The 23,785-nt window shown below is 55.1% G+C and overlaps 7 protein-coding genes across 7 annotated transcripts; 4 read left to right on the top strand and 3 right to left on the bottom strand.

Annotated features, from left to right (window-relative positions):
* Positions 1-175: 175 nt before the first annotated feature.
* Positions 176-670, bottom strand: C8A04DRAFT_26139 (Mss4-like protein; the record flags this gene model as incomplete). The annotated part of the gene is made up of 1 exon (XM_062779816.1): positions 176-670. One exon carries the CDS (start codon positions 668-670, stop codon positions 176-178), a length of 495 nt encoding a protein of 164 aa, XP_062639350.1.
* A 635-nt stretch (positions 671-1,305) lies between these two features.
* C8A04DRAFT_26138 (uncharacterized protein) lies at positions 1,306-3,148 on the bottom strand (the record flags this gene model as incomplete). Its single annotated transcript, XM_062779815.1, has 6 exons — positions 1,306-2,067; positions 2,126-2,334; positions 2,388-2,523; positions 2,608-2,707; positions 2,767-2,894; positions 3,011-3,148. The coding sequence occupies 6 exons, from the start codon at positions 3,146-3,148 to the stop codon at positions 1,306-1,308; spliced, it is 1,473 nt and encodes a 490-aa protein (XP_062639349.1).
* Positions 3,149-7,034: 3,886 nt separating this feature from the next.
* On the top strand, positions 7,035-9,233 carry C8A04DRAFT_26137 (uncharacterized protein; the record flags this gene model as incomplete). The annotated part of the gene is made up of 4 exons (XM_062779814.1): positions 7,035-7,068; positions 7,252-7,866; positions 7,937-8,011; positions 8,074-9,233. 4 exons carry the CDS (start codon positions 7,035-7,037, stop codon positions 9,231-9,233), a joined length of 1,884 nt encoding a protein of 627 aa, XP_062639348.1.
* Positions 9,234-11,791: 2,558 nt separating this feature from the next.
* On the top strand, positions 11,792-13,062 carry C8A04DRAFT_26136 (uncharacterized protein; the record flags this gene model as incomplete). The annotated part of the gene is made up of 3 exons (XM_062779813.1): positions 11,792-11,847; positions 11,948-12,248; positions 12,523-13,062. The coding sequence occupies 3 exons, from the start codon at positions 11,792-11,794 to the stop codon at positions 13,060-13,062; spliced, it is 897 nt and encodes a 298-aa protein (XP_062639347.1).
* A 1,200-nt stretch (positions 13,063-14,262) lies between these two features.
* C8A04DRAFT_26135 (uncharacterized protein) lies at positions 14,263-15,228 on the top strand (the record flags this gene model as incomplete). Its single annotated transcript, XM_062779812.1, has 1 exon — positions 14,263-15,228. One exon carries the CDS (start codon positions 14,263-14,265, stop codon positions 15,226-15,228), a length of 966 nt encoding a protein of 321 aa, XP_062639346.1.
* A 1,122-nt stretch (positions 15,229-16,350) lies between these two features.
* On the top strand, positions 16,351-19,280 carry C8A04DRAFT_10165 (uncharacterized protein; the record flags this gene model as incomplete). Its single annotated transcript, XM_062776488.1, has 2 exons — positions 16,351-19,026; positions 19,095-19,280. 2 exons carry the CDS (start codon positions 16,351-16,353, stop codon positions 19,278-19,280), a joined length of 2,862 nt encoding a protein of 953 aa, XP_062639345.1.
* Positions 19,281-20,233: 953 nt separating this feature from the next.
* Positions 20,234-23,156, bottom strand: C8A04DRAFT_26133 (vacuolar protein sorting-associated protein 35; the record flags this gene model as incomplete). The annotated part of the gene is made up of 4 exons (XM_062779811.1): positions 20,234-20,398; positions 20,476-20,622; positions 20,704-22,948; positions 23,023-23,156. The coding sequence occupies 4 exons, from the start codon at positions 23,154-23,156 to the stop codon at positions 20,234-20,236; spliced, it is 2,691 nt and encodes an 896-aa protein (XP_062639344.1).
* Positions 23,157-23,785: the final 629 nt, after the last annotated feature.

The following is a 23,785-nucleotide window of genomic DNA, read 5'->3' as shown; positions in this document are numbered from 1 at the left end:
TGACTCTAAATGTCATCATTGAATCAATAGATGCACGCATTGACCCATTGCCTCATTTAACAGATTTGACACGAGTTGAACGGCACCGCTGAGTTCAATTCCACGTAATATACCCTAACCCTGAATCTCAAACCAACTCGTCGCACTCATCCTAGTTCCTCCTCCAAATAACAAATTATTTACCCTCCCCCGGCATAGTCTCATAACACTCCCACCCCTCCGCCAACTCCATAACCGCCGACTTCGTAAAAATATGCACCCCCTTCTGGCCCTTCCACCCCAACCCCCCCTCACCCACATCATCCACCAACCCCGCCTTAACAGCCACCACCTCCCTCAACGTCTTCCCATCCGGCAGCACCACCGCATTAAACACGCGCGTGCCACATTTCGGGCAGAAATACCCGCGCATCGTGTTGCCGCTGTCGGTGGGGTATTCGTAGATGGATAACAGGCCAGAGGACGGGGAGAGGAGGTCGGCGGGGAGGGTGTCAAAGAAGATCGGGGTTGGGTAGTAGATGGAGGCGCCGAAGGCCGAGCCGGATTGTTTGCGGCAGGATGTGCAGTGGCAGTAAGCGATGCGGGTCGCGAGGGGGGGCGTGGTGAAGGAGACGGAGCCGCAGGGACAGGAGACGGGGAGGGCGGGGCCTGGGGCGGGTGTGTCGGCCATGGTGCGTGACTTGTAAGTTAACGGGTGTTGTGATATTGTGTTGTTGATGATGATGTCTTGTTGATATCTTGTGAAGTATGTTTGCTTGGTGCTCAATGTCGATGGCCGGAATAAAGCAGGCTGTCGCAAAGAGGGGAAATATGGGAAATTCACCCGTTTTTGAAAGAAAAAGGACAACACGTTGTTATCTACAGTTGTTTCTCTTCTGCAATTCCTCGGACACCGTTTTGGGGAAGAGAATGGTGACTCAGTCATCCGAGACTCGTTCGTGCAAGCGATGGGAGTCCGATCCGATCCACTGCACCTTATTAATGGCTTTCTGCTTGGCAGCTGCGATGCATGTACTGCACTAGTGTAAACCGCCGAGCGCCCTTGCAACAACATTTCAGCTTTGTATTTTTAAAAAAGGAACCCCGCGACCAAGACCGAATCAGGTATATTAGGAATTGGGATGTCACCTTTACCCCGTGAAGCAACCTTGAGGTGTCAATCACATAGTACAATACAACCCCGCCGAACAAATACAAACCAGACAACCACTCCCTATCGTAAATAAACTGCCCCTATCGTAAACAAACCGCCCCCTTTTTTCTCACCCCTAAACTCAAAACTCCATCCCAACTTCACACATCTTTCTACCTCCCCCCAACACTCCCCTTCCTCAACCCCCCTATCCCTGCGCCTAGCTGTCCTTGCCCCTGCGCCAACTCTGCCAACCTCTCCGCATCCCGCTGAGACTGCCTCACCAAATAATAATCCCCCACATCCTCCACACCCGCACCCATACCCATACCCGCACCCATACCCATACCCGCACCCACCAGCATACCCCCCCTTTTTGTTGTCGCTGTTGTTGTGGTCTCGACTACTTCGACAGATGTCTGCTTGACGATGACGCCTTCACGGATTGGGGATTGCGGTGGAACGGTGGCTGTGATGGATCCTGAGGTTTTTGGTGGAAGCGGTGGCTGTTGCTGCTGGGGAGGGTGGGTATGATGTTGATGATGATGATGGTGATGTCCAGCCTCGAGATCAGTCTCGTCATACGCCGTGGTATGTCCGCTCTCGCCATCAGTGCCCCCAGCCGCACCGCCATAAATCTCCTCATCACTCCCGTTCATCGTGAAATTCGGGATGGGGTGCACGCTGCGCGGGCCCATACCGCGGCGCGGGTTCTTGTTTTCGAGATGAAATCCCATGCCGCCGTCGCTGCCGGAGAGTTTGGAGGGCTTGTTGTGATTGTGGGCTGAGGTGGAGAGAGAGCGGAGGGTGCCGAGGATGGGGCGGAAGCATTTGGCGATTACGGATGCGACCATGGGGAGGTTGGAGGTGACGACTGCGACGAAGGTTTCGCGGACGGCCCAGGAGCCGGCTTGTTGCGCGCCGTTGACGGGGTCCTGGTGATGCTGGTCAGATGATACTGAAGTGAGGCTTTGTGGGGGAAGAGGGACGTACGGTGAGAATGAGGACGCAACGCAGGATACCCGCTGCCGTGACAAAGATGCCGCCGGAGAATATAAAAATCAGACCGGCCTTCTTCATTGGCCGCAGTGAGGAGCCCCAGAGCATGGGGATGGGGATGCTGAGTAGATAGAGATCTGTGACGACGTTGAGGACGACCGTGACAAAGATGTCAATCTTGGAGATGGCGGGTTGGCAGGCGTCTGTTTCTATTAGTGAATGTCCACCAACACAAGGAGGTCTATCGCAGACGTACTCCCAGGGTCGGGGTAAATCTGCCAGTTCTTTTCGAACGGATAGCACCCGAAGAGAATAGAGAATAACACAGCAATCCAAGTCGCCACGATGAGCACGAAGCCGGCGTAGATGCGCTTCTCCATACCTAGACCGTCCTACTCTACCGTCAGCCGCTATGTCGTTTTTCTTTTTTCGTGCCACGTTCATGCGCTGCATAAACCCGAACCGGGAGACCATACCGTAAGACGGAGATAAAACGTGCACATGGCCGCCTTGATGACCCAAAGCAAAAACGTGTAAGTCGACCACCCGGCTACCTGCGTCTTGGAGCCATTGACTCTGTTGTTCCCGTAAATTAGTCTTCATATTCCCTCGCATATGTCCGATGTTTTGCTTACCGCAAGTGGTACTCCTCACTCCCCGGGTCCAGCAGCCGACGCTGCTCGTCCGTCATGGCATTGTTGGCTAGCCCGTGCCAAAATGCCCCCACCGAATAGGCGAGATATGTCTCGATCGAGTACGCTATCTAAAATGCCAAAAGAGCGAAGTCAGCTCAGAGATGTTCCGCTTGCAGAAAATAAGGCTGAGGAAATATGGCGGAAGAAGTAGGACACGACCCGGAAAAAGACATGGTTAACGTACCGCCGCCACAACCATGAGATAATCATCAGCATGGAGCCGCTTCCATCCTACCGCACTAATCCGAACATACAGGCGAAGGCCAATAACAAACAGACCAATGCCGAGAAGCATAAACGCTTCCCGCACGAAGGCTTCCATAGTGGCGTCGACAAATGGGGTTCAAAAGAGGGTTGAGAAGTCGTTGCTGAAGCCCACCGTGTATCCCGCTTGTAGCGGTTGCAGATATCGTGGCTGTGAGACCTCGACGCCTACCGAAGCAAAAAGGCAGTGGCGTCTGCAGCCAAGAAAACGAGCGTGGATGAAAAGAATGGATGTGGTGAATAAAAGTTGGGTAGTTGTACAGACCGGATCTCGGCTCGCCGCAGCCCAATACACGAGGGATGTTTCCTCCTTTATTCAGGAGTCCTCTCGATCTTCCTAGCGAATGCTCGTAACCGAAAAGGAGAAACGAGGAACACCCACGTGGGTGGCTAGCCACCCATTCCGATAACTGTAGATGATATCGCGATCGGCCTCATGGGAACCCAGGGTTCGTAGAAGTGTGTTGAGTTTGAGGCGAAGGACAGTATAGGCTAGGGTTTCTGAAAAAGAAATGCGGATTCAAGCAAGAAACGACCGGTCCCGCGAAAGATAACTACGCAATGGGGTGATTATGGGGACCTGGCTGGCCAACAGGCGGACGAGGTTGAAGAGGATGTGGGACAAATCGGTTTCTTTCCTGAGAGACGACACTAGCATACAGGGCAGGAGGACAGGGAGGCAAGGATAAATGGGGGTCAAAAGAAGACTTGGAGAGGGCCTGACGTCCAGAAGCACGCTTTCTGCCTTCCTAAACCTCCCCCTCGGTTCGGTGCGAAGGAGATCGGCGAGGGGGTTTTCGGCCCCCGGATGCGGGTGGTGAGACCGAGAAGCATCTTTAGCTTGCTAGATCGACGGGTGGTGTAAGCAACAGACGAGAAAGAAACAATAAGAAACATATGTTGGGATAGCAAACATCAGTGTCCCACTAGCACACCAGATACCAGCTGCGAACAGGCTACACGTGCAGTTACTGCACTACCCATGGCAGTTCGCCTCCAGCTGCAGGTCGTTTTGCCCCTTTTCTGCGCCAACGCCTCGCCTCTCAGTGCCGGCAGTCTCTTGAACGGTCGTTCAAGAATACCACGGACGAGAGGAGCCGACCGCGCGCCATCGTGGGGGCCCAAGGAAAGGGTCAGGGGTCGGGAGACATAAGGTGAACCAGGGATCAAGCCCCGAGACTCGAAACGGCAAGCTGCAGCTGTGCTTCGTTGGAGTGGAGTGTTTCTTCGGTGCCACCATCACCTCATGATCCGGGCTCTAGTGTACTAGTGTACACTACACTATGTGTGTAGAAAGGGGTCATGGACGGCGTCCACCAATGGTGACGGGGACGAGAGGAGAGAAATAGGAAACAAAAGAAACAAAGAAAATGGTGGGTGGCGAACGAAAAGTTTGTTGATTCCAAAATGTAACTTCCTCATCAGGGTCTCGAGTCCGGCCCCTTAGGGCCCTAGAGGACATGGTCATGGACAGGGACAGGGCCTGGCCAAGACTTAAGAACGACCCTTCAACCCGGCCCTCAGGTTGCGGCAGTTGATGTGGGGGTGTGGTAGTCGCTAGCGAGCCGACTGGCGCGGGCTCAGGGGGCCCTCCATTGGGAAACGCGAAACTACACTAACAGCGCGGAATAGGCGTACAAAACCACAAGGCTGTCTCGAGGCTGTCAAGGTTGCGGGAATGAAGATGAGCGAGAAGCAGAGAACTAGTGTAAGCTGTTAAAAGCGTGGGGGCCACCAGTCAGCCGTTAGTTCCCTTCGCAATTCCGCATCGGTACAAGTAAGACCGCAATGTGAAGAAAACCGAGACATGACTTGTAGAATGGCCGTAATGTTGTCGCTGGACGAAACCCACTCTCAGAGGTTGTAACCCGCCGGCCAATGTTGGGTACACGTGTATGTACTGTGTCGATGTAATTCCAAGCTTGGGGAGCCCTAATTTTCATCGGTGGGCCGCGATATCGAGTTCCATCAGACTCAGGCGGCTGTACGTGGAGGAATTTGTCCCGTCTAAACCGTTAGTGGAGTAGCTCCATGATTTACTGCGAGCCCCTCGGGTTGGCCTGGTTAACTGGTGCTGATTCTTTGCTTCTTTTGTTTCTCGGCACCTCGGTCAACGTTCCCTTGTTTATTTCTTCGCTTCCCATTGATAGTTAGAGCGAGTTGAGTTCCAGGTTGGAGGGACGATAGGGCGGATTCCGAGTCTCGAAGTCAAATACGTGCTATCGTTGCCCAAACCAGCAGCTCCAGGTTCCAGCAACCGCAAACAACCCCGTTTGTCGGCCGGTCCGAGGCAGTTAAATTATGAGGCGGCCGTTGTGCGTACCGGCCAGAGACGAGCGGGAGGGATCGGGCAAGGCACGGCGCGAGGTGGATGAAAGCAAGGATAGGCGTTGTTAAATGGCATGTGAGTGTGGAAACTTGGGAACGACAACAGGGGACGGGCTTCGGGGCTTGCTGAACCCTGAACCCACCACGCTAGACAGGGGTTTCTGGCCCCCACTCCACACCTCAGACGACCTCCCCCATTCTGCGCGTGTCGCTCCTGCATGGGCAAGGGGCCTGGCACCACGATGGTCTCTCGCAAAACTACAATCGCGATCACGATGGAGCAGCCAGCCGACGATTGCCAACATGTGCTCTTTCCTTCTGTTTTGGTAGGCTCCTCAAGAACCTAGCCGAGCCCCACGGTCTCGGTTACGCCTGGCTGCGGCAAATCCAAACCCATGTTCCACGGGCAGCGCCTTCTCGCAGATCTGGAATGCTCGCTAAAGTAACCTGATGCGCAAAGCTGAGGCGCGCACAAACTTTTCTCGTCGAGGAAGCAGAAAATCCTCCATCCCTCTCTCCTTCGCGACCACCTTCGAGCTCATTGAAGAAGGTATCCCAGTGATCCATCAAGTCATCCCGCTGTTTGCCGCACCCTTACAAGGGGTCAATCAACATGAAAGACCAAAGCTAAAGAGCCGCGGCGACGTTGCCCCTCTCTTCGTGGGTCATGGACAATGCAGGGGCTGCGGCTGGGCCAAGCCCATCCCACGGTGTTTAGCCCCGGAATAAGGTGAAAACCAGGGTTTCCGTGTTCAGTCCGGCGAGGAGTCAACATAGTGAAAGAGGGCATCGCTGCACTGCCCGCTGAGGATCCTTCAAGAACGGGGACAGATAAGAAAAAGGGGCATTGGGAATTTTCTCATTAACCACCCAGTTGGGTTGCATTCAGGAGAAGAAAAAATGTAAACCGAAAGAAGATCAAGGTCAAAGGAAAGGAAAAGCAAAAGCAGCCCGAAGCGTTCTTCGGCAAAAGCTTGACAGGACTGCGAAGACATCAGGCCACTCGCGCTTTACAGGTCGCAGGACACTATCAAAACTCCCCACCACTCTAAATCCTTCAGGGTTTCATCTGAACCAAGCCACATGGCGAACAAGGAAAGGCTTTGGATGAGAAAAAGAACCGAAAAAGCCAAGACGCAACCTCCCAGGACTGATAATCCTAAAGTGGCTGCACTCAAGCGCCAGCAAGCTCTATCTCGCGTAAGCACGCTCTTAGCATAAGCAGGAGGTACATAGTTAGACCACCACTGCGATGATGACCCATAACCGTCGTTTGGGCGCCAATGGGACCCTATTGATCGCCAGCTCAACCCACCTCTTATATCCTTTCTTTTTATTTCGATTTAACCCGTTTTTTTCTCTTTTACCCTTCGTCGGCGCTGCCCCCCTCCCCAACCATAACCGGCGAGATTCCTGACTGACGGGAACTTCGTCCGCCACCGCGTGAGACGGCGCATCACCTGCTCAGCAACTCCGGCAAAACACACGCGTGCTCGCGCACTGTTCACGTTCGTTGACTGTTTAGCAAGAAGTGTCTCGCATTTTTGTTTTGTTCGGGACTTTTTCCGCAGTGCGAGCAAATCCGAGAGTTAAGGTGCGGTTACAAGTTCGCAGCCATGGAGACACTGGATTTTGTTGTTGTCGGAGCAGGCATGTTGATTCCATTTTCTTTGTAACCCCTGTTCCGAGTCGTGCGCCCGTCAACATACCCCTTTTGAGGTGTTGCAGAGGAGGAGGACGACGACAGCGAATTGGAATAAGATAGATCTCCCTATCTGGCATCACTCACAGATCGCCATCACCACCATGACTAACACGACCGACCCCCGGCAGGCTTCTACGGCCTTGTATCCGCAAAGACCTTCCATCAGCTACACCCAGACGCGAGTCTGGCCGTCCTAGAATCCAGTTCAAGCGTTGGCGGCGTGTGGTCCTGGGAGCGGCTGTACCCCAGCCTGCGCACCAACAACTTACTGGGGACCTATGAGTACCCGGATTTCCCCATGGACACCAAGACGTTTGGCATCAAGCCCGGCGAGCACATCCCGGGTGAGGTGATGTATAGGTACTTGAACAGCTACGCGAAAAAGTTTGACATCCGCGACAAGATCCGGCTGCAGACGGTGGTTAGCACGGCTGAGCACCAAGATGGTCCGGACGGAGGGTGGGTGTTAACGGTGAAGACTGGGGGGGAAGATGGTGAGGAGAAGCAAATATTTGCGCGCAAGCTGGTCATGGCCACGGGGTTGACCTCGCAACCGTTCTTGCCGCATATCGAGGGCCAGGAGGGATTCGGTGCGCCGATTTATCACAGCCGTGAGTTTGCAAAATACACGAATAACTTGGACACGGCCAAGAAAGTGGCCGTGTTTGGCGGTACCAAGTCGGCATTTGATGTCGTGTATGCGTACGCTATCAAGGGGGTTAAGGTGGAGTGGGTAATTCGAGGTGAGTGTTCCTGCTTGCCCACAATCTTGTTTGGCGCTGGGTGAGACTGACACACTTACTTTTCTTTTAGAGAGCGGCCACGGCCCGGCTTGGATTGCTCCTCCGTATGTTACACCACTTAAAAGGTGGCTCGAAAAGCTCGCACGTAAGTTCTCTTACTCCAAGGCACACCCACCCCGCGGGCCCAACGTCTAACACACCTACTAGACACTCGCTTCTTGACTTGGTTCAGCCCCTGCATATGGGGCAACGCCGACGGCTACACCGGGATCCGCAACTTCTACCACGGCACCGCTCTCGGCCGCGCCATCACCAACTTCTTCTGGTCCATCCTAGGTAACGACGTGCTCACACTAAACAAGTACGACGCCCACCCGGAAACCAAGAAGCTCAAGCCCTGGAGTCAGGCCATGTTTGTCGCGACATCCCTCGGCATCCTCAACTACCCAACAGACTTCTTTGACCTTGTTAGGAATGGCACGGTGAGCGTGCACATCGCCGATATCAAGGGCCTCTCATCCAGAACAGTGCATCTCGCCAAAGGCGGGAAGCTAGAAAACGTCGATGCGCTCTGCTGCGCAACCGGCTGGAAGCACCTCCCTCCCGTCAAGTTCCTCCCCGAGGGCATCGACAAGGAACTAGGTCTACCCCACAAACTCGGCACCAACCCCGACGACGACGACAACGAGCTCTTCTCCCCCTCCAGCGTCGCCGAAGCCGACAAAACCATCCTCTCCCGCTTCCCACGCCTACGCGACCAGCCCATACAGAACAAGCGCCTCGCACCACTCACCGGCACCCCAGGGGTTACAGCGACCTCGCCCGAGGACGACGCGATTGGGTCCTCCTCGGCCGTGGCCGACTCGGCGCCGTTGACACCCTGGGGACTGTACCGGTTCGTCGTGCCGCCGTCGGCCCGGTTCATGCGCACGCGCGACATCGCGTTTACGGGGATGCTGATGAATTTCTCGGCGGCGATGGGGGGGCAAGTGCAGGCGCTTTGGATTACGGCGTATTTTACGGATCGGTTGTCCCCGGCTGTTTTGCCGCCCCGTCAGTCATTGACAGCAGCAGCAGCAGCAGAAACAGAAACAGGACCAGCGGCCGAAGAAAAAGGCAAATCCCTCGCACAAGTCCGCGACGAAACCAGGCTGCACGCGCGTTTCGGTCGCTGGCGCTACCCGGCGGGCCACGGCTCACAGTTTCCTGATTTTGTGTTTGATTGTATTCCGTACTTGGACCTGTTGCTAGGGGACTTGGGCGTGCGTGCGCACCGGAAGAGTGGGTGGTTTGCTGAGATGACGGAGCCGTATGGGCCAAAAGATTATGAGGGGGTTATGGCTGAGTTTGAGGCGAAGAAGGAGTGACTTTGGGGTTCGTTTTGTATCTAAAGCGGGGTCCGAAAACGTTGCAGATCGTGCATTCGAGCGGTAATGCTTGGTTTGGTTTGGGCACTATACGGCAAGGTAATCGGCGCGAACAATGCGCTGTCCAATTTGTGTCTGATAACAGTCAGTTTGATCATGCCACATCCTTTGCCATGACGTTCTCGTCCCCCAGAATCAGGTAGGTACACTCAACTCCGTGACCCGATCAACAAAACGCTCCAACCCCCAGCTTCCAACCAAAATCTTATCCCCAGGCTAGCAACATTACGATCACCATGTCCTAACCTTCATGCTTCAGCTGTCAGGGAAGGTCGCGATCGGCGGAGTTTTGGTTCTGGTGGGGGTCAAGGAGTCAAGGGACAGGGTCCATGTCCCCACTTCGCCCCGCGATGATCCGAACACCCCCCAAGCTTATTTTGTGGGCCGTGCCCCTGCCAAGACTGGGCGTTTAACGACATGTGTAAATGTGTAAGTCGGATCCGGAAGCTGCTATGGAGGCGCGATTGATTTTGGTGTTTGGATCGTTGCGCTCAGAGAAAGCGCGACTGGAATCGCGATTGTTTTGGTTATTGGTGGTTTTCTGCGGCAAAAGTAATTTCAAATTGATGATCGCAGTTTGAAGTTGTGAAAAGATTTGGGGAAGAAAAATGGTTTGGTTGGGTGTGGTATGTTCTGAGTGTGATGCGAAATGGAACGTGTTGAAGCAAAAGGCAGAAGTGGGGGCGGATAACCACACCACCAAGAAATTATCATGACATTGGTTACTGGTAGGTTTGGGCGCAAGTTTTCGTCGCTTCAAAGCGCTGTGGTTGTTGAAAAACGTATGGAAGGGAGGTGCAAGGTGTGTTGCGCTGCCGACAGACGAGTTGCCTCACAAGCAGCAAATAAAGCAACCACTATGCTTCAAGCTCACCAGCAGGAATGACAGACACTTCACAACAACACCAAAGGATTTGAAATTCAAAAAAGAAGATGATGACATGCTTGGCCACCCCCAGAACCCACCAGCCCCCAGAACCCACGACATTGCCACAGACGTGCACGACAGGGGTAGTGGCCGCAAGCGACCCTACAAACGCCATAGAAATTGCCATGGACCAATGCCCACCACAGGAATCAAACCCGCGGTGTCAGGAGTGGTGGCTGCCCGAAGGGTGAAGCCATAGACCACTTGACCAAGCATGTCATCTGAATTGTGTTAACACCCATTACGCCGGGGGGGGGCTATAAACCCCCGACGGGGGAGGAAGGAATAGGAGGTCTGTTCCCCCTTCTGCCCCGACGGCATGACGTACCAGGCACACTTTGAGCCCATGTACACACGATCTTGATTTGTTGTTCTCCAACTCGCCCATCACGTTCTAGCTGTCCGTAATCGAAGTGAAGCTCTGAGGAGTTTCTGAGATATACTATGTACATTGAAGAAGTGAAGTAGCAACGCTTCGTTTCCTTTGCGAGGTTGATCCTCCAAAGATCTCTGCACGCGATTAGATTGCAAAGTAGATCTGCAAAGTTCTGTATAATCGCCATGTACACATGGCGGTGTTGTAGCCACAAGACATGAATTATCACCTTTGCTTCCATCCCCTGGTGTTATGGCTCGTAAATGTTCCTCCTCTTTTCGCTGTAGTATTCGATGGTCCCTCCTTTGTTCAGTTGTACGCACCTACCGAGCTTTCCACACACAAAGTCTCACAGAGCCTTCCACACACACCAGCCCTGCCACCGACCTTCAGGAAGCTGTGCCGTGATGTATCGCCGATGACCAAGTACGATCCATATGCAGGTCGTCGGCTTAAATGCTGCAACATTAATGTGATGGTGACCGTGTGGAATACCGGCGTGACGGTATGTATCACCAAGCTTCGCTTCATGCTTGTTGTGGTAAGCCGTGGGTGTATTTTTACCACGGCCGGGAAACACAGACATTGTCCATGTCATCTTCTAATGCCCTATATCTCTCCAGCGTTGTATTCCCCCCGTTCACAATCTCAGAGCTACTTTCATGACCAAGAATAAATGAATCAAGATGGAGTCGATAGAATCACATCAACAATGCCTGGTCTCCTGCTGAGAATCAAATCTGGGACATAATAAGTTATTGTTAGTCATACCAGAAACAACACAATTGAATACCTGCCTCCAAGCTCTATTGTATTTTTGTGGGTTCCTGAACAATTGTTGTAAACATGCCCGTTTCCATCAGCTTCGCGAACCTTGACACAGTACCTTCCCCCGCCGACCTCTCCGGCGTGTATGTAAAAATTCTCACCCACCTGCCCTTCCACCTCGATTCTTTTTTCTACAACAACAAAAACAAGCCATCCGATTTTCGAGCTCGCTCGCGGTTCTTTTCCGAACAAAAGAAAAAAAAAGAACGACGACGATAACGACGACGACGACCTCTCCGCCTCGGGCGGTTGGTTTGTTTTCGGCTCTCTCTTCCTTTCGGCCTCGTTTTTTCTCGTCTTCGCCTCACGGCCTCCTTCTTTCGTCACTTTCATTTTTTCGGACGACCGAAAAAATAAAAACACACGATGCCCCGCCAAGCCAACACCTTCCGTTGGTTTCTTCCCAAGAACGGGATGACCTGGTAAGTATTCACGAGTTTAATTTTCGTTATGTTACTTCCAGTACTTCAATACACTTCAAGCTACGATACCCATTACTAACCGGTTTGCCCTGTGGCGTAGGCACCCGTCCTCTGTGGTAGCCCACCGCAGCCGCGTCGACACCAACGTCGTCAGGGCGCTCCGGTCGCTCGGCGCCGTGTCCAAGCGCGACGTCCAGGTCGCGCTCACCAACCTGGTGGACGCGGCCATCGACCTCGCGCAGAAAACGCCACACGACGTCGAGCGGTCGGAGTTTGCCCTGGCGCTCCGGAACCAGACCCCCCTCGGCCTTGCCCTGCTCCCTGCTCATTTTGAGCAACTGTTCGTCGCGATCGTGCTGGCCAGGCAGCGATACCTGGGCGACCGCGAGGAGGCGGGTCTGGTAAGTCATGTGTGGTGATTTTCGCAATTCCGATGACACAAAAACACGATCTGCTTTGGGAGGGTGTCTACCTCTTTTCACCAGAGAACACTCTTTTGTCGTTCCAAGACCCATGGCACGAGCGGCCCCTGTTTTATCCTAGCATCCCCCTAACTTCACACCCTTTTCCCCTTCACATATCCCCAGCCCTTAGACCGAAACAAAGGGAAAAGGAAGCTCGCAACAAGAACGAAAAAGGCACACATTACTAACCAACCTTTTCGTCTATTCTCAGCCGGTGGAATACCCGGCTGCGCACAGCCACATGGCCCGCGCAGTCGACGCCTTCGAGGTGGCCGCGCCGTTCTGGAGCTCGGTCGAGGCCTTTCTCGAGGACGGTTTCCTCCGCGAGGAGGAACCGGACTCGGATGGCGCCGAGGACGCCGAGTCGCCCAGCGGCGGCGCACCCTCGTCAGCGGCTGCGGCGGGCCAGGCGGCTGTCGGCGGTGTTGTTGCTGGTGGTGTTGGTGTCGGTGGCGTGGGTGGTGCTGGCGTTGGTGGTGGTGTTTTCGGTGGTGGTTTCGGGGTTGGTGGTTTCGGTGGTGTGGGCGGTGGGGTTGGTGGTGGTCAGGCCACCGCGTTCCCCAACGACCTGGCGTATGTTTCCCTCGCGGCTGGTGTGAGCGCGATGGAGATCGACGACGCCCGGGTCGTTGGGGACGCGGGGGGTGCTGGGGCTGGTGCTGGGGCTGGTGCTGGGGCTGGTGCTGGTGCTGGCGCTGGGGCTGGTGGTTGGGAGAGTGGTGGCGGCGACGCCATGGACATCGACGGGTAGGCGGCCCGTGGTGGGGAGGGCCGGGGGAAGGGGGAGAGGGGAAGGGATGGGCGGGCGTGTGGGTGTTTTCGCGGCGCGGTTTGGGTTTGCCCTAAGGGGCCTTGTTAGTTTTTCCGGCGCGAGCCGATGAATGCATTTCTTTTCAGGCGTTGGTGCCTTGGTCTCCTGAATTGACGGTAAATGGGATGATGTGACAGACTTCCGGGTCGCGAATTCACGGCGAAGGGGATAATATGGCAAACTTCCGGGTCCTGAGTTCCTGGCGAACGGGATTATGTGGCAGACCTCGGGGCCGCGAAGGGGATTCGCTCCTCTTTCGCTTCGACTCTTTAGAACCTCGTTGGAGGTCCCTGGATTACGATCGAGGCGTCTATACCCGCTCTTGGGAAGAAACCACCTCAAGGTGTTTGCTTGGCGGGCCGGGGGCATCGTGTGTGTTCGTGTGTGTGTATTGTGGGTTTTTTTTTCGGTTGCCCGAAAGGAACGACCAACGCGCTGCTGAGTCCTGAGCGCTGTGTTGTTGCTCTCGCCGCTAGGTTCGCGAGCATTTTCTCGGTGGGTCTTCAGCTGCCATGTAATCAATCTTAAGGGAAATTTAAGAGGGAATACAAGGGGCTTTTGTTTCTGCTTTTGCTGTTCTATCGTCTCAATTTTTATCACTTGTGCTCTTCGCGTGTCGTCTTTATATTTACCTTGAGAATAGTGGAGAATGGCACCTAATAAAACAATTTCTAGAGCTAATTAATACGTCCCTAGCCGTCAACAACGTTATCCCCGATACCTAGGCCCTCATTCTTGTATCCGACGGTGTTGGCCTCGGATCGGAGCGACGGATCGGAATAAGTGGGGCGTCCAGCTCGGCATGAGGTTGCATTCGCCGAGCGGCTCTGCCGGCCCGCCGGACTGTCACAGCAGCGCTCGGGCGACCCCGCGTGATGACGTGTTTTGACACCACCGCAGTTTCATGAACGGAACTTATAACTAGCTAATAGTTCGCAACATTTCTATTGTGACTTTTTTCCCCTCTTGCACCTTCCCTCACTCTCTTTTCCATTCTACCGCTGTCTTGTTTAGTTGACTATCGATTGACGATTAAAGCCCAGATTTACTTCGCGGCCCTCAACTCATCAACGTAGCACAAAAAACTACCAATTTCATCAAATCTCATCAAGGCAAACACATCATCTCAACATCAAAAACATGGGATCCCCCACTACTCCCTGGTCCCTGACCTCCCACCTCCTCGCCAGCCAAGAAGATCTCTACAAGTCCGCCACGCAACACCCCTTCCTACTCGCAGGCGCCGAGGGCCGACTGCCCAAGGACATCCTCAGCCGCTGGCTGGCCAACGACCGGCTGTACATCCACTCGTACATCCGCGCAGCCGGCCAGCTGCTCGCGTCCATCGACCTGCCCAAGGCAGTGGCCGGCTCGCAGGACGCGTTTGAGACGCAGCTCGTGGACTGGATCGCTGAGGCGCTGGTGGCTATCCGCAGGGAGGAGCGGTTCTTTATTGATGTGGCGGAACGGTACGAGTTGGGGATTGAGTTTGGACTGCCGTATTTGCCTTCTGAGGGCGCTGCTGCTGCGACTGCCACGCAGGACACTACGCCTTCTTCTTCATCTTCGCCGGCGCAAAAGCAGGAGAAACTACCCGGCCTAGTCCAGCTAGAATTGATCTTCTCCGCAGTCGGTACCGCACCACCACCGCCAGCCTCATCCCCCTCCTCCTCCAGCCATATCCCCGGCGTAGCCGCCGTGCAAGCCCTCTTCAGCAGCACCGCAGCACCCACCACAACCCCTCCTCCCCCCCTCCCCTGGCTCGAAGGCGCCCTCACCTTCTGGGGAACAGAACGATGTTACCTAGACGCATGGTCCTGGGCGCGCCAGCAGGCCGCGGAAAAAGGCCAGGATCGGAGGAGTCACACGGAGGATGCGGACGGCGGGGCGCTGCGGAAGGAGTTTATCCCGAACTGGAGCAGTCCTGAGTTTGAGGGGTTTGTGGATAAGTTGGGAAGGTTGATTGATCGGGCCGTGGCGGGGGTGTTGGAGGGGAAGGCGGAAGGGGAGGAGAGGGAGAAGGTGAAGGCGGGGATTTTGGGGAGGGTGGAGGGGAAGTGGAGGACTTTGTTGGAGGCTGAGAGGGTGTTTTGGCCGGATGTGTAGGAAGTCTGGTGGTTATGGTTTGGAGAGTAAATGGCTCAGGTTGTGTGTTTTCTCTTTTCTTTGAGCGTTTGAAGCATAGAGTTGATAGATTACTCGGCTCAGTAAGACGCAGTCCTAAATCCATGATGCTGGTTGAATCTCCTTGGTAAATTGCAGTGTAAGTTTGTTTCTCGTGACCTGTAACCCGTCCTGTGCCATTATTTACCGCGTAACTTCGATTAACAAGTAAAAAGAGGAGAAGAAAGAATACGTTGTTTTGTTTTCGAACTCCGCCAAGGCGAACTGCCCGTTCGCCAACCGCTTAGCGAATGATGAGGTGGGAGCCGAGACACTTTTGAACTTTCGGGTTGGCCGAGGGCAGTCCGTCTTGCGAGGCTTTGTCGTGCATTTAGTCTGGAACAAAAGAAACGTGCGCAGGTGATTTGAAGTACAAATTACGGCGCGTTTGTATCACTATTCCATGAGATATGATGATGTTTAAAAAGTTTATGGAATCTCTTCTCCGGCTGACGCGTTGGTATCGGCACAGAAGCCGGCTGCAGCGGAAACAGGGGCATTTCCCCAAAAAAGAATAGGCCCTCGAGGCCCCGCCGAGCCCGCCCCGCCGGTTGGATTCAGCACGAGCTGTGCCAAGACATCTTGCGACAAGGGGGCGGAGCGTCGTGTGCTTCTTTGGGATCGGCAATTTCCATCAACCTTCTCAACATTCGCCCACCTTTGCGTACACCATTTCATCGCAAACGACCGAAACATCGATCGATAACGCGATGCGCTCGCAGTGCAGCTGGCCTGATGAGCACGATTACCTTGCCTTCTTCCGTCACTTTCTACACGCCTGAATCCTTTTTCACCACGCTCATTTGATTCTTCCTTTTCCTTCTTCTGCCGACGAAATCACCCACTCGACGAACGGTGGATCGAGCTTGGCCTGTCTGTGCCTGTGTGTTTCAGCGCTTTCAAACAGATTAGACCCGGGACTCGATCAACGTTAGGCTCCTCGACAACGACGCATTACTCAATTCACGCAGCAGGCCACGCCCGCTGTGACCACGACACCCACGGCATCTACCATCGAACCACGCTCGCTCTCTTGCGCGCGAATCGACGAACGAACACTCCATCATGCCGCCCTCCCAAGATCAGCGGTACGCCCCCGTCCCGCCAATACCGACCTACGACGAAGCCATCGCCGGCGGCAGCAGCTCCCACAACAATGACGATGCCGCCTACTACTCCCACCACCAACAACAACCAACCGAATCCGAACACCAATCCCTCCTCACCACCTCCTCCCGCCACGCCTTCGAATCGCCCTCTTCCACCTCCTCCCCAGCGCCCTCCTCAGCACATGCTCCCCTAACCGGCCGTCGACCGCGCGGCTACCGGGCCCCGACAGTCGAAACCGACGACGAGAGCAGCCTGTTCAGCTCGGACGATGATTCCGATTCCGATTCCGATGACGACCGTGAGGCGGAACAGGTGCGTCGCGAGATGCAGGAACTGGAGATTGATGACTCGGATGTGCGTGGTCGTCATAATCGCTCGTTATGGGGGAAACGGATTGGGCTGTCGCTGCCGCAGTGGCGGTGGAAGTGGAGGTTGAGGATGCCGAATTTGCGGCGGTCCGCTGGGACGGGTGGAAGTGGTAGTGGGAATGGGAGTACGGGCGGGGGAGGAGGGGCGGACGCGGCTGCTGCGCCAACGTCGGGACAGGAGGATGGGTCGAGGTCTTGGTTTGGCCTTACGCGTCCGCCGTCATTACCTGCTATCAGCAACCCAGCCATGTTCTTGCTCGTGGGCCGGACCCTGGCTATCTTTGTGGTACTGGGATTCCTGTATCTGCTCATCTCGAGCGACCTCTTCAGCAACATGGCCCAACGCATGGGCAGTCGGCTGTTTGATCCAGAAAGCGTGCGCGCACATGTCCAGGGCAGCGTCGATGCGCGGCATATCCGGGACCATTTGAAGCACTACACCAGCTATGCGCACATTGCTGGGACGGAGGGCGACTTTGCGCTGATGGAGGATACCGAAATGTTGTTTGAGAAGTACGGCCTGGAAGGGGTCAGGCGGGATGTGTTCCACGTGTATTTGAACTACCCTCTGGCTGGCGGCCGTGCGGTTGAGATTCTGGGCGAGGGTGGCCAGGCAACGTGGTCGGCGCAGTTGGAAGAGGAGGAAGCCGGGGAACGGACGGCGGGGCATCAGACGTTTGCTTTTCATGGGCACTCCAAGTCTGGGGACGTCAAGGGACGACTGGTGTACGCGAATTATGGGACGCGGGAAGATTTTAAGGCGCTCCAGGACAAGGGTATTAACACGAACGGCGTCATTGCCCTGGTTAGGCACCATGGGCCGGTGGAGGATGTCGCGTTGAAGGTCAAAGCGGCACAGGATGCTGGGGCTGTGGGCTGTATCACGTACAGCGATCCGGTGGATGACGGGTTCCTGAAGGGCGAGGCCGCGCCCAAGGGCCGGTTCATGCCCGCTGATAGCGTGCAGAGGGGCAGCGTGAGCTTGCTGAGCTGGGTCGTTGGAGACGTCCTGACCCCCGGCTGGGGCAGCAAGGATGACTTGCCGCGGATGAAGCTGGAGCAGACTAAAGGGATTGTCAAGATCCCCAGTATCCCCCTCCCCTGGCGCGACGCTCAGGGGCTGCTGCAGCACCTCCAGGGGTTCGGCGAACAGGTTCCGAAAGCTTGGGTAGGCGGTGTTCCCGATGTCGACGATTGGTGGACAGGCAATGGCTCGTCCCCGATTGTGCGCTTGAAAAACGAGCAAGACGAGGTCGTCAAACAGCCCATCTGGAACGTCCACGGCCAAATCACGGGCATCGAACAGGGCGAGAAGAGGGTCATCATCGGCAACCACCGCGACTCGTTCGCCTTTGGCGCTGTCGATCCCCACTCCGGCACAGCCATCATGCTCGAGATCATCCGCATCTTCGGCGATCTCGTTGCCCGCGGCTGGCGACCCTTGCGCACCATCGAATTCGCCTCCTGGGACGCCGCCGAGTACAACCTGATCGGCTCAACCGAATTCGTCGAGCAAAACGACGACGCCCTCCGCGAGGACGCCCTCGCTTACATCAACCTCGACAAGGCCGTCGCCGGCGGCGACAACTCCCTCCACGCGGCCGGATCCCCCGTCTTCCACAGGCTCCTACTCCAAATCCTCAACCGCGTCGCCGACCCACACTACAACGCCACGCTGCGCGACCGCTGGGACCACCGCCAGGGCGAGATCGAAGGGCTCGGCCGCGCCGACTCCGATTACGTCGCCTTCCAATCTATCGCCGGCACCTCCTCGCTCGATCTGCGATTCGAAAACGACGGTGCCAGCGATGCGGACCGTCTTCCGCTGCACCGCTCCAGCTACGAAAACTTTGAGTGGATGGACAACGTCGGCGACCCGGGGTTTATCTACCACTCCCTGCTCGCGCAGGTTGTGGGTCTCCTCGTTCTCGAACTTGCCGACCGCCCGGTCATGCCCTTTGACTTGCCTGCGTATTCAGACGGGCTGAAACGCTGGGTCAAGACGTTGGAGAAGTGGGCTTCTTCTGAAAGTCTGCTTGAGTCTGCGAAAAAGGCGGCTGGCAGTATCTCGTTTGATGGGCTACGTCAGGCGGCAAATAAAGATGTCCCCGATGCTATAACCCGGTTTATCAAATGGGAAGCGAGCTGGGAAAGCACCGTGATGGCATCAAGCGGGTGGGAGCCCGCGGGGCTAGGCCGGCAAAGAGGGGAGTACAACGCGCGCATGGCGGCCTTTGAGTCGGATTTGTTGGATCTGGCCGGGGTACGTTTCCCTTTTATTCTCTCCCTCCACGCATTACTGCTACGGGATATGCTAACGAACAACCCCAGATCCAGGGCCGCACCCAATTCAAACATGTCGCCTTCGGCCCGCAAGCCTGGTCCCGCGATTCGGAGGCGTACTTCCCCGGTATCCGGGACGCCATCTTGTCGGGGAATGCTACGTTGGCGCAAGAAACGGTGGATAAAGTCACTGAGGTGTTGACGCACGCGAGTTCGAATCTTATAGCGCAGTAAGGGGGCTAGGGTGCTGCTACTTGCGAGCGATGTTCCCCGGGTTTTCTGCTATGTCTTTTTTAGCCCTTTTCTTATGTCGATTTTTTAGGGGCTGGCTGGCATGTTTGCTTGGTATCCTCTTGGCCATTTCTCTCTTTCTTTTTCTTTTTTTTCATGTGGTCGGTGTATCAACAAACATGGCGGTCGGTTAGTCGATTGGGTTGGATAATTCACCACTGCAGACAGCCAGCGGAGCGAAATCTGACAGACAATGGGTTCGCGGGACGGCATCAGAGCGAGGGTGGAAGGGTGCCCGCATTTGGAGGGGGGATATTCTGACATATACCGCATTCTTTTCTTTTTTTTGTTCTGTTTTCTTTTTTCTCCTGCTCTATTTTCTTGTTCGATAGCATTGCATCGGCGTTTTGGAGGGGGATCTCATCTTGTCTTTTGTTTTTTTCTTCCATTGCGGCCAAAAGACCAGCTCTGCGCGAACTTTCCCAGTCCTCAAAATCACACCATTATTAGTACTTCCTGAGTTCACTTCACGCGTCCAGCTTCCTTTATCATCTTGGTAGCGTCGGTCGTAAGCGAAAAAAAGGAAGTAAACAAACGGCATCCCGACCTTGGGTTGAAGGGAAGATGTACATGACATGAAAAGGAAGCAGAAGATTGTGCTGTGTCAGTTGAGTACGGACGGTAATGGAAAGGTACACAGATACACTCTAAACGCTGCACAAGGAACATATGCAGCCCCTCATTCTGTGAGTATGCATCATGGTATCGAATCGCCGTCGTGGCTCTGCGTCTCTCTTTGCTTGCTTATCTAATCTGTGCGCATCTCTGGTATACTACTCACTAACACTTCAAACCCCCTTCCCCTTTCTCGCCCTAAACCTGATCAAACCCCCAACATTTCCCTCCGCCCGATCCCCTTTTCGCCAGGGAACCGAACATCGAATTTACTAGAGAGCTTACTTCGGCGTCAACACGATGCCCTCATACTCCTTACTACGTATCATATCGAGGGTCTGCATGAAATGCTTCCGGCTGGCCTCGACGGACGCCGAATCCTGTTGGTTGCCGGCTAGGTTGGAGTGGATCAGTTCGATCAGGCCGTTGAGGTATTTAGTCGTGACCTGGGTGATGTGTTAGAAAGTGTTTTTCGGCTTAAAAAGGGGGGGCTGGGGGAGCTGGGAGCAAGCCGACGACTTACGGATTCATTCTTCTGATCAAAGTAATAGACATAACGGTCGAGAATCTCGACAAAGAGTTCGATCGATGTAGCTGTCTCCATGCAGGAGTCCGCAACACGAAGGGCGCGCTGCAGACATTCCAGGACACGCTTGCCATCGCGGTAGAGCTGTTGGTGAGGTTAGCACACTGATTAGATCACAACCTCTCATGATATTATTTTTCGCTTGGGAAAAAAATGAAAACTCACCTCTGTCTCCTCCGTCTCCCCATTCGCCGCAATGGGCGTAGCCCACCACAAATGACTCGCCAAATACACAGCGCGACACTGATCCGGCTTGCGCAGCAGCTTGCTGGCATGCTGCGCGCACTTAGTAATAAGCGTGTCATAGTTCTCCTTGCCAAAGTTGCGCGTGCGGTGCAGCGCGCTAGCAATGACACAGACGGCTTGGAACTGCGCCTTGGAATCGCTTATGGCCTCCTCGTAGACGGTGAACGCCTGCGCGAAGAATTCGTACGCGACTTCCTCGAACCCCGTCATGTCGGCCACCTGTCCGCAGGAGCAGAACAGGCGCAGGGAGAGCTCGGCCGCGCCGGCGCCGTTAACGCGCGTGTATAGGGTTGAGATGGCCGAGTGGAGGAATTTGAGGAGGGCGGAGGACTGGGAGGACCAGTTGTCGTCGTAGTGTTCGCGGGTCTTGAAGCGGCGAGCGAGCTTGAGGCCGACGGTGATGAGAGGTGGAGTGGTGGTCCTGATCCGCTCGTTGCCTTCACCGTAGGCCTTTCTTGTCATCTGGAGGAGGCGGAACTGGGTGTCGTTGTTGTCGGAATGCACGAGGTGCACAAGGCGCGCGAGCCAGCCCTGCTCCTCCATCGTTTCGTCGGTCTCGAGCGTTCTCGCCCGCGGCTGGACGACCCCGGGGTAGCCTGCTGGCGGCTGGGAACCCTCTTTGATGAGCACCTTGAGGACCTCGAGGACATTCTCGAGGTGGGCAGGTGTGGAAATGAATGTTTGGTTTTTGAGGAGTGTCCTCGCCACTTCCCCAGCAACTGCTCTTCGTGTCGGGTAGGTCTGAGATTGGAAAAAAGGAACATAGGTCGGAAGAGATAGCGCGGTGAAGAGAGATACATAACGCCGGATGGGGCTCTGTAGAAGGGCGAGGAGGCTTTGCTGCGCGGGCTGGGAGTGCAAATCCGCGCTGTTGGCGTGTTCCCTGACCTTGCTGTGGGCATAGTCCAGAATTTGGTCCACATACTCCAGTTTTTCCGGGTAGATATTCAGAGCAAGATTCGTCAAGGAACCAAGCAGCGCAATCGTGTCTTGTATGGGCAAATGTTGCGCCTGTACCAGGTTTTTCACCTGCCCGAAGAAGATCTCATACAGTGGTACGTTCTCCGGGATCCCTCTGCGCTTCGTGGCCGGCTGCGATTCCTCTGCATTAACCGCTGTCGCTTCGGTCTCTGCTATTGATGGCGTCGGCTCCTCCTCGTGCTCCTTGGTCAATGTCTCTGCCTTGGAATCCGCATCAGTCTCGTCCTTATCTTCCGGCTTGTCGTCGGGTTTTGGTGGTTCCGACGGCTCTCCTTGAGGTGCGCTCGAAGCCTGGGCCTCGCTGGAAGCAGTCTCCGCGGCAAGCTTGACCCTCTCAAGCAAAGCTACCAAAGCTTCTTCCTCCACCTTTTCCCTGTCCTCCTCTGACTCGTTCTGGGATTCGCGCTCGGCATAATCGGAAAGACGGTCCATGAGACCGATAACAATACCCTTAACGTTGACATGTGGGTTTAATCGGGACACGGCGCCTAAGAACTGGTCGAGGGTGTGGAGGTGGAACTCGTCGGGGAAGACCTGCGTGATGACCTCCAGCAGATACTCCTGGGCCAAGACATCACGGCACTGGACGACTTGCTCCAGCAATGGCGCCAGAATACCATCCTTGTACGCGCGCAGGTCCACTAGCTGGCTCAAACGCACCACGTTACTCCCAACCAACAGTTGAAGCTCCTTCCTCTCCTGTGTCCTCTGCTCACGCTCCCTCGAATGCCCTTGGTGCTGTAGCCTGACCCACAGCTTGTTCATCTCGACAAAGTTGGTAAGCACAAAGTTGATCGAGTCCTGGAGATTGCCTTCGGGCCCATCAGAGTCGCCAGACGGGAGGCAGTCTCGCGCTTGCCCGGAGAGGTAGTACCGCAAGAAGAGGCCCCGGATCGGGTGCTGGACGCCACGGCTCATATCCATCATGTCTTTCATCAGTTCCTTAACCGGTGCGCCCTCGATGGCCATGTATGCTGTGCCGACGGTGATCATGAGGTAGAGGCGGGGGATGATGTTGCCGGCATATTGTACCAGCTCGTACAGGTCGGCTAGGTGGTTGACCGGGTGGTTCTCGCGGAGGTGGACGGAGAGGTAGCGGAGGGCATCGAAAACAGCCATGTACAGCTCGTAGTACTGTTTCGGACCCAGACTGCTAGTTCGAAGCTCGGAGACCAGTGTGGAGCTGGAGGGGACAAGTGTTGTCAGCTTCAGCTATCAACAGTACAGTTGGCGAAGCCAATCTAGAAGTAAACATACCAGCACTTAAGCGCATCCATGAGCTTCCCCGGCGTGTCTAAACATTTGCGCATCAACGCCGTCTGCTGGCGCACCGCGATGAGGGCGTCTTCCAGCAGCCTAGCCTGGTCCTCGGGCGGCGCGGGGGTCGTCATGGTATCCAGTTTGGTCGCGGTCACCGCCGCCGCGATGATTGCTATTGTTGTTGCTTTGACCGTTCAATGTCACTGACCGGGTAGCCCGGCAACCGAATTCGATGCGCTATGACAGCTGCGGGATCGTGCGCGGGCGGTTTTGGCGTAGGTTTCGGTGGTGATGGGGGGTGTATTGCAGCTTGCGCAGAATGACGACGCCGGCCGCAGCACAGCTCCGCAGCACCACAGGTTCAGGGACCAGCCCCTGGCAATGCGCCAAGCTCAATTGATTACATAATCCCAGAGCGCACGTGAGATCGAGGTAGTCCCTTCCTCAACGCCAAAATAGACTCTGTGAAACTACAGCTTCAGCAGATGCATGACATTCCCCGGTTCTTAAACAATCCATAGGGTCTCCAAATAACTATCCTCAAGTCTGCGAGGTGAAGTTTTTCTGCAGGGATTGACTCTTTGACTTTCAATTGGTAGGCACTCCCGACACTCGAACAGGTCTCGCTGCTGGCGATCACTAAACCGTGAACGTTATCTACGCAACGTTGTGAGTGCTATTTGGTCAACGGAACGAAGAGAATCAATAATTAATCCTAACTTACACACTTGGTCAATGGGTGCGCATCGAATGTCAACGC

This window comes from Dichotomopilus funicola, assembly GCF_033296635.1.
Source record: "Dichotomopilus funicola strain CBS 141.50 unplaced genomic scaffold C8A04scaffold_11, whole genome shotgun sequence".
In the NCBI taxonomy this organism is placed as follows: domain Eukaryota; kingdom Fungi; phylum Ascomycota; class Sordariomycetes; order Sordariales; family Chaetomiaceae; genus Dichotomopilus; species Dichotomopilus funicola.
Note: the sequence above shows the minus strand (reverse complement) of the source record. Positions and strands in the feature narration are given on the sequence as shown.